Source organism: Triticum aestivum, chromosome 4A (genome assembly GCF_018294505.1).
Source record: "Triticum aestivum cultivar Chinese Spring chromosome 4A, IWGSC CS RefSeq v2.1, whole genome shotgun sequence".
Classification (NCBI taxonomy): domain Eukaryota; kingdom Viridiplantae; phylum Streptophyta; class Magnoliopsida; order Poales; family Poaceae; genus Triticum; species Triticum aestivum.
In genome coordinates this window covers 457,660,101-457,669,719 of record NC_057803.1, presented here as the reverse complement: position 1 = coordinate 457,669,719, position 9,619 = coordinate 457,660,101, and the positions used below count along the sequence as shown (strand labels likewise).

At 45.8% G+C, this 9,619-nt stretch overlaps 1 protein-coding gene across 1 annotated transcript in view; it reads left to right on the top strand.

Annotated features, from left to right (window-relative positions):
* LOC123086340 (proline-, glutamic acid- and leucine-rich protein 1) overlaps positions 1 to 6,400 on the top strand; it is a gene marked incomplete in the record, with an annotated part of 17,203 nt that extends 10,803 nt beyond the window's left edge. The window contains 2 exon segments of the mRNA XM_044508095.1: positions 4,360 to 4,595; positions 5,351 to 6,400. Of these exon segments, the coding sequence (XP_044364030.1) occupies positions 4,360 to 4,595; positions 5,351 to 6,027 (913 nt within the window).
* Positions 6,401 to 9,619: the final 3,219 nt, after the last annotated feature.

Below are 9,619 nucleotides of genomic sequence, written 5' to 3'. Positions count from 1 at the left end.
GGTGTGGCGTTCACCGGCGAGGCGGACGGCTTTTATAGCCGGAGCTGGGGCGGCGGGAGGCGCATGCAAGCCAACGCGTGGCGGGCGGCCGTGGCGCTGGGCCAGGCGACGCTTCACTGCGCGGCATCAATGGGCATGCTGACCGGCGCGCTGCATCGCGGCAGGCGCGTCATCAATGGAGGCGAAGGCGCGGCAGCTTTGGCATTGATTCCCGCGGGAAACGAGGCGATGTGGACGACGAAGCGGCGCGTCGCTGACAGGGCGGGCCCATCACAGTTCGCGCCAAAAACGGTCCGTCCGGCGCCCCCAGGCGACCCCCAGCGCGCCGGGTTCGAGTTGGGTACGCTGGCGTCAATTTCGGCCCAATCCGGCGGAAAACGGGCTCCTAGGGGCGCGACTGGGCCATTTTTTCGGCGTCGGCGCAGAAAAAGTGGCCTGGGGGGTCTGTTGGGGGCGCGGCTGGAGATGCTCTTAGCCTTGATGGCCAGGTGGTACCTCAGAAGGACACCTTTCGGTACTTGGGGTCAATGCTGCAGGAGGATGGGGGTAATTGATGAAGATGTGAACCATCGAATCAAAGCTGGATGGATGAAGTGGCGCCAAGCTTCTGGCATTCTTTGTGACAAGAGAGTGCCACAAAAGCTAAAAGGCAAGTTCTACAAGACGGCGGTTCGACCCGCAATGTTGTATGGCGCTGAGTGTTGGCCGACTAAAAGGTGACATGTTCAACAGTTAGGTGTGGCGGAGATGCGTATGTTGAGATGGATGTGTGACCACACGAGGAAGGATCGAGTCTGGAATGATGATATACGAGATAGAGTTGGGGTAGCACCAATTGAAGAGAAGCTTGTTCAACATCGTCTGAGATGGTTTGGGCATATTCAGCGCAGGCCTCAGAAGCTTCAGTGCATAGTGGACGGCTAAAGCGTGCGGAGAATGTCAAGAGAGGGCGGGGTAGACCGAATTTGACATGGGAGGAGTCCGTTAAGAGAGACCTGAAGTATTGGAGTATCACCAAAGAGCTAGCTATGGACAGGGGTGCGTGGAAGCTTGCTATCCATGTGCCAGAGCCATGAGTTGGTTGCGAGATCTTATGGGTTTCACGTCTAGCCTACCCCAACTTGTTTGGGACTAAAGGCTTTGTTGTTGTTGTTGTTGCTCGTCCTTGAAGCTCTCCATTGCTCCCTTGGATGAACCAGTGATGATTGTTAAGCTTCATGCACTAGCCAACGCAACCAAAAGTTCGAACTGATGGAAAGGGCTAGGCAATCCACGGCTAGGCAATCCACATATACACCTCAACACCCCCTCTCACGTGTGACGCAGAAAGTCAACACATGAACAGACTCAGAGGTATGGCTCAAGAGGCCTATAAGTGGACAAAAGGGGGCAGCAGTAATTTTTGAATAAATTGCCAAAGCTAGGACTTGAACTCAAGACCTTAGACTTTGATACCATGTTAAGCTTCATGCACTAGCCAACGCAACCAAAAGTTCGAACTAATGGAAAGGGCTAGGCAATCCACATATACACTTCAACAATGATCAAACCATCCACATAGACTCCAATGGGCACGATTTCGTCACCGGTGACGCTCCGGTGGATCGCGTGCTTGTGCCCACTATTTTTGAAGCCAATTTCCTTGAGCGTGCAGTAAAGCTTCGCGTTCCATGCTCGTGGCGCCTGCCTAAGGCCATAGAGGGCCTTGCGCAGCCGCATGACTTTTCCTTTTTCTCCGGTGATGATGAACTGAGCGGCTGCTTCACATAGACCTCCTTCGGTTCTCCATTATGGAAGGCCAATTTTACGTCCATGTGGTGGACGGGTCACCCCTCCTGGGCAGCCAAAGCAAGCAGCAGACGGATGGATTCCATGCGAGCCACAGGCTCAAAGACTTCATCAAAGTCAATGCCGGCTTGCTGCACGAAGCCGCGTGCAACCAGCTGTGCTTTGTGCTTGATCACCTTACCAGTTACATTTTTCTTCAATTTGTAGACCCATTTGAGGCCTACTGGTCGATGCCCATGTGGTAGATCGACGAGCTCCCATGTCCTGTTCTGCTCCACTGCATCCATTTCCTTGCGCATGGCTGCTTGTCATGCCTTGTCTCTCTCAACTTCTGCAAATTAGCACGGCTCCCCCGTGCTCGACGAGTGCAGCTTGGCATCGAGGTTGCGTGGCGCAAGTCCAGGCAGTGGTTCTCTAATCAGATTCTAGACCATGCGATAGCAAACTGGTGTGTCGCGGTGAGCAGCATCGAGTCGATCATCATGTGCTGGTGTTGTGACAAATTCTGGAGTTGCTGGAGCTGATACAGGGATGGTGGTGTGGCAGGTGAAGTACCCCGAGTCACATGTCCTGTTGACACAGGCTCAGCTCGCCCTGAGCTGGACGCGTAGCTGGGCGCCTTCGCTGCGTGAAGGTAGATGTACTGGATATCGAAGTTGCTGCCTGAGCGTGCGCTGTCGTCCGCTCCCCAATATCAGCCACGTTCTTCATCAAAGATGACATAGTGGGCAATGCGGATGCGTCTTGTCACAGGGTCCAGCAGCTGGTACGCCTCACACTTTCCTAGCCGATGAACACAGCGGGAGAGCTGCGGTCTTTTGAGCTTACTCAGGTTACCTTGTTAACATACGCCAAGCACCCAAAGGTGCGAAGGTTGTGGACAGCCGGCTTGTGGTCTTGCCACGCCTCGCAAGGTGTCTTTTCCAGCAAGGGATTTAGTGGGAGCACGGTTGAGCAGGAAGACAGCAGTGCTCACAGCCTCCCCCGAAAATTCAGTTGGCGTGCTCCTCTGTTTCAGCAGAGCATGCACCATTGCCACCACCGTTTAGTTTCGCCACTTGACGATGCCATTTTGCTGCGGGGCGGAAGGTGCAGAGAAGTGGTGCTCGATGCCTTCATCAGCAGTAAGCGGCAAACCTGGTCGAGATAAACTCGCCGCCGTTGTCCGTGTGGAACACGCCCAGTTTGCATCCGCATTGAACTTCTGTTGCTGCCTGAATTCTTTTGATGACATCAGGTGTGCTGCTCTTGCCAGCCAGGAGCATCACCCACATGTAGCGAGTGGCGTCGTCCACAAGCAGCAAGAAGTAGCGCTGTCCTCCAGGTGTCGCCGGTGAAACAGGACCACAGAGGATGCCTTGAACGAGCTCAAGTAGCTGCTGCGCGCGGTTCCTTGCTTGCCGATGAATTGTGCCACGTGACGATGCTTGGTGATGATACATGTCACAGAGCTGCTCCATGTGATCCGGCCGTGGCAGCCAGCGTGTCATGGCGAGGCATCACATCTTCTCCAATGCGTTGAAATTGAGATGCCCATACCTCATGCCACCGCAAGCCATGTCGTCGTGGCGGGCAGAGAGACATATTGGCCGGATCACCTGAAGATGTAGGAGGTAAAGGCGATTCCGGCCACGTCTAACCCGAATAAGGAGTCAATCTTGCTGATCCCAGATTCGAAGCACACGTCTTCTGATCAGCCCACATGCATTCTCATCTAGCTGACAAATGCTGATGATCGAGTTCTTAAGCCGTGGGATGTAGTGGACACCGCTGAGGGCCTTGTGTTCGCTGTTCTTGCCAGTGAATATGATTGTGCCCATGCCGCAGATTTTGACGATGGAGCCATCACTAAATTGGACTGTGCCGATGATCCTGTGGTCGAGCTCGGCGAAGGCATTGTCACTGTTCTTGCCAGTGAATATGATTGTGCCCATGCCACAGATTTTGACGATGGAGCCATCACTAAATTGGACTGTGCTGATGATCGTGTGGTCGAGCTCGGCGAAGGCATTGCCGTGGCGTGTCATATGATTGGTGGCACCGGTATCGAGATGCCATCCTTCGACCTGCTTATCATTGTCGCGCAGAGTGTGGTCGCTGAAGCAATTCCTTTTTTTCATCATATATATAGAGTTGCGGAATAAATTGAAATTTATATAGTTTTATTCATATATATCAATAAAATATAGGGTTTAGAAGTAATTTTCTTGATTGCTCCCAGCCGCTCATCATTGTCACGTAGAGTGGTTGCTGAAGCAATTCCTTTTTTTTAATCATATATATATAGTTGGGTAATAACTTGAAATTTATATAATTTGATTCAGATGACAATAAAATAGAGGGTTTAGAGGTAATTTTCTTGATTGCCATGCTGAAGATGTAGAGTCCCTTTGGAATGGGGATAGCTTTTATCATGAAATAATGACACTATGCACTACAATATCATTTAGAGTCATTTGCAATGTTATCTAATTGTCACAATGGTGCTTGGGTCTCAATTGTCTGTGGTTACATTGTCTGATGTATAATTGCAACAATCAGATGTAATATACATTTTATTGCCTTTATCAGGGGGGGTTCATTGAGGACAGATCACTGGAGGGCAAAAGTGGACTTGCTCCTAATTAACATAGCTACAAGTGCTTGTGACTCAGGAGCAGGGTATGAGCCATCAACAACCAAAGTCGGGGAGACAAGCATATCAGACTTTCGACTTGCTTCATATAAGGCATTGCTGGCATCTTTTCTTTCATCTCCTCATGCCCGACCACTTTATTTAGCCCAAGGAACTGAACTCTTCAGAAAAGGTAAAATCTCATGTCTATCATTTACTCCCTCCATCCCATAATATAGGACGTTTTTGCAAGCTAATCCTATATTAGACTAGCCACAATGGGTAGTAACATAGACTAGTAACATGCATATGTTACTAGTCTATGTTACTACCTCTATAGTGGGGAGTAACATATGTGTAGTAACATGCGACACTTTATTTATTAAGCTATAGACTCATCTTGCCTTAATATGTGTGATGTTACTCATACTACTAGTAACTAGCTATGTTACCACTTTGCTCTCTCTCTTCATTTATTGCTTGCCACATCATCTATTTTATCTAGATATGTGTGATGTTACTACCTATGTTACTCCCATTGTGGGTAGTCTTATGGGATGGAGGGAGTACTTGTCTACAGATGGAGTAATTAATTTTGTGTCTCGTAATTAATAGATGGTTAACTGAAAGGAAAAAGGGAGAGTTCTGCTTGAACTATCTCTGGATATATACAACAAAAGCAGGCCTTGTACTATTAGCTCTATGACATGGTGCAATCTGCAGCTAGATCAAAAGATAAAATATACTTGGTACATTCATACACATGATTCATGCCTGTCCACGTGAGCGCATGAGCTTGATTTGCCTTTGTGGCCTGTCGATTTCGTATATGGAAGGAGTTAGCAGTTGCTAGGGTGGCTCCATATTTTCATGAAAGTAATAGTGTTGGCTAGGGGGGTTCCAGATATATCCTTTAAAGTAACAACTATCATCTCTTGTTTATTACAGGGAAGCTAGAGATAGGCACTACGCTCGCAGAGTTTTGTTCACATGCTTTGCTGGCTTTGGATGTTCTTACGCACCCTCGAGCCCTTTCTCTAGAAAAGGCAGGTCCTTTAGTCCCTGGACTCAACCGCAGTGAACCAGAAAAGGCAATTTTTGGTGCTGGCACATTTAACTTTTCACCATCCGAAGGGCAGCGCCAGGTTATTGCGGATGAAGATACTTATGATGATTGGTTGCCATCCATCAAGGATAATGAACCGACAGAAAAGTCCACTCTTGTAAAAGAAGTTCCGCAAATTGGTTCACATACAATTGCTGAGGCAGTAGAAGATGTTCCTGCATGCAACAGGAGTGATGCCATTATGGTGGTTGCGACCACAGAAAAAACCTCCCAGCCAATGACAGTGGATAATCCTTCTAGCTTCAATGCTGTTTCAAATCCAATCTACTCAAGGCCACCTGAAACACAGAAAGCCACAGCTACCCCCTTTCGAGAGGAAAAGCGTGCTGATCATGTTAATTCTCTTCTTCAGAATAAAAGCTCAGCTGCGGTCAACCTACCATTCCGCAATCTGGCAACCTCAGGTGATAAACCATCTGACCCAGGTGTTGCTGCTCCGAGCAGCTATAAAGATGCTCCGAGCGAGATACAAGACGGCGACCCGGATTCTGACTATTGAGCTTTCTTCAATCAAGGATAAACATATACCCTTGCCTTTTTTCGTCCATCTTTATCAGCATATCCCTTGGGGTCAGAGCCATTTTTGCTATATATATGGCTCTGTTTATCTAAAATGACCATCGGCTTAACGTTCGTGTATTCTGTTGCTTTCTGTACCTATGACACTTGCATGGTTTGCCAGCGCCTTTGTGCCCAGTGCAAGGAAGATGTGGCAGCTCTGTAGAAAAATTATACGAGGATTAGTTATTTCTTTTTTTGAGGACTTGAAGAAGAGGGACAAGTTGACAAACGTTAACCATGAATTCCAAGCCAAAAATCACCAGCTGTTCAAGCAGAACAATAATATAAAACGCCAATGGTTAACTGTATAACACTTGCTGAGTTGGGTAGAACTAATTAAGCTAGACTCCATTCACGAAAGCATGAGTACAAGCACTTGTTTTTGACATCAGATCTTGTTGTAAGGTAACCATTGTTAATTAACTTCAGATCATCGTAGAAGCAACAAAAAGAAACATGGTATCAAAAGGAAAAAAATATATATGAGACCAGGTCTCACGGTTAGCAGGTGTCCTGACACGTGGCATTCACAAATCACAAAGTATCTAATCTCTCTCCCTCTTTCCTGATTTTAAGTGAAGGGTGGGGGATGTTTTGTGATTTGTGAATGCCACATATCAACCATGAGAATGGGTCTCGCATGAAACCTCTTCTCATAGAATTCTTTTCCGTATCAAAAGGTATTCTGCGCTGCCGAAGTTCTGTATCCTTGACGGCAGCATGAAAGGAACGCCATCCAGTTTATATCGCCATAGACGAGGGCAAATTTGTTGGGCCAATTGATCGTTTGCCGCCTTTGCTCTGCCTCGGTCAAAATGACCCATCTTATATTGCAATTGATTGTATGAGAGTGGACGATCTGCACACGGGCATCTGCATCTGTTTTTCAAAAATGTACTTTTTACACATTTTGTAATGTTTAAAAATTCATGTTGGCAAAGGTATGTTCACGGTATAAAGTTTTGTGTAAAAAAGTATTTTTGTTTTGTTTCAGTAAAAAGATAAATTTCACTGCTTTTAAATAGCATTTCACGGCACAAAAATTTGTCTATTTTGCACGGGCTAAAAAAAGTTATTTTTCTATGAAACTTTCTGCACACATATAGAATATGGAGATGTTCGCGCGCACCTTTTTTCAGAATTTTTTGACATTGCAAAATATGTTTTCCAAAATGGGTTCATATGAATCTGGATTCATCCACGCACTTCTCTTTGATTGTATACCCCATTTTTGATATGTCGCCTGTAAGATGCCCCATATTAAAAATAACCAGCTCTCTTTAGTTAACTACAACAATTGCAGATAGGAGAAGACGTCACTGCCTCGACCAAGATCTCCAAAATTACAGAAAAATTAGAGCTATTCCCTTTAGTTATCATGTGCTATTCCTTTTGCTTCGTGATACACTTTACAAAACTCGAGGTGAGATATATCCTTATCTTCTTGAGTCATACACATGCTCACTATATCGATCTCGTTATCGGTTTTGTTCTTCTTTCTCGTTGACATATTTCAGCATCCCTGTGACATAGTCACCTGTGTATGGCCAGACGATGGTGGATGTCTTCACACTAAGAGGGTCTTAAGAATATCTTTCCGTCATCGGAAGAGCAAATTCCATTCTCGAGCTATCTAGTCCTTTTCAAACTTTTTGATGAACCCGTAAGTTGTCGTTATAATCACCGTGTTATAGATGGCGTTTGAGCAACCTCAAAGTTCATCGTATGGTAAGAAGTGATTACGATACTCTCATGATCTAAAAAACTAAGTCACATATTAACACTCCATGTTATACCTCTTCTTCTCTTGCAATTTCAGTGTCAGGATCTGAAACTACTTGCAGATTGATTGGTCTGGTGGCGATGATATTCAACAGTGCATTATCATGGCCAGGAGGAGGTTTACACACCCTTTCTTCGTTGAAGTGATATTCACAGCAACATGGAATATATGGATCCTTAGAAATGGGAGGACCTTTAGGGGTGAAAGGGTCACTTTTGGTGTCTGGAGATGTAAATTTGTACATGATTTTTCCTTGCTAGCACATAGGGTTAATGCTTCTATTAGACCCAAGCTCTTAGCCTGGCTAGCTGGCATCCCTTGATGCATGAAATAGGTAGGTAGTTTTGTTTCCTTCTTTCCTGTCTTTAGTAGCTAGCTTGTACAGTTGAACTTGGTTTCTTGGTTGCTAATAAAAGACCGTGGGGCTTTGCCCTATAGTAGTTGATAAAAAAACACTCTGTGTTATAACAATTGACTTCTGATGGTATTATCTTAAAGTATAATAATTAAGTTTGGGTCAATTCAATATGATCATTTTTCTAACATCATGCTTTCAATGTTGTTTATCATTCCACACGTGCATATGAGTTTTTGATTGAACCGCATATTACAGGATCATCACAGTTATAGCACAGAATATAAACTCATAATTATGAACATGGAAATATAATAATACAATAGTATTGTCTCTAGGGTATATTTCGAACACATGGTGCATTTGGAATAAGATGCATGCATGACCACTAATTCCCTATCTCTTATTTCTATGAATTAAATGTGGCGTGAGAGTCAAAGCACTTTAACTCAATTGGACTCAAAGTGAGCTTAATATAGTGGAAATTCGAAAAATTTAGATGAACCCTTTAAACCAGAAAGGAGGGAGGTTTTGTTACATATAAATTTTATTTTATTAGTTAAATTGGTGGCCACTCGAAGCTGATACAGTTTGAATGAGGGTAAAAAGGCGAGGAGAAGCAGTTCCCGATATGTAGAACGGCCAATGATGCATCCTCCTTCGCATGCTAAGGGAAGTAATAATGGTAGAAGCAATATGCAACCAGTCGATGCCGTTTAGTATACTACTACTAGTATGGACCGAGGAGTAGATGGCCAACGCACACGTGAATGCAACGTAGTCTGTGCTTCTCATATAAAGGCTCCCCACCAGTCCAATCCTTATACGAAATCGTATGCACCTACACACCTAGACCAAGGGCAAAAGTGACCACTCCAATCGCAAGATCAAGTGACAAGATGCTAGACCTATGGAGGCGATGAGCGTGAGCGTCAGCCAGCTATGCCGGATGGTCCACAATGCCGGCCTTCGGCCCAGCACCAAGAAACATCTCTAGGTGGTGCTTGCAGCCGCCAAGGCGAGATGCCTCTTCGATGACATCTTCATACCCTTGTTTGAGAAGGCCCTCGTCGGCTTCTTCGAAAAGTTCACCGTCATTAAGAAGCTCGCAGACGACCTTGACGCACGCCTCCAGCCCACGCGCCCAGGCTCTATGATGCCCGCCACCCTGCTACTTGTGATAGGCATTGGGATTCCTCGAAGAGGAAGGGTGATGTATTATAGTAACAAATAGTATTTCCCTTAGTTAAGAACCTGTTGGGGAACGCAGTATTTCAAAAAAATTCCTATGATCACGCAAGATCTATCTAGGAGATGCATAGCAACGAGAGGGGAGAGTGTGTCCACGTACCCTCGTAGACCGAAAGCGGAAGCGTTTAGTAACGCGGTTGA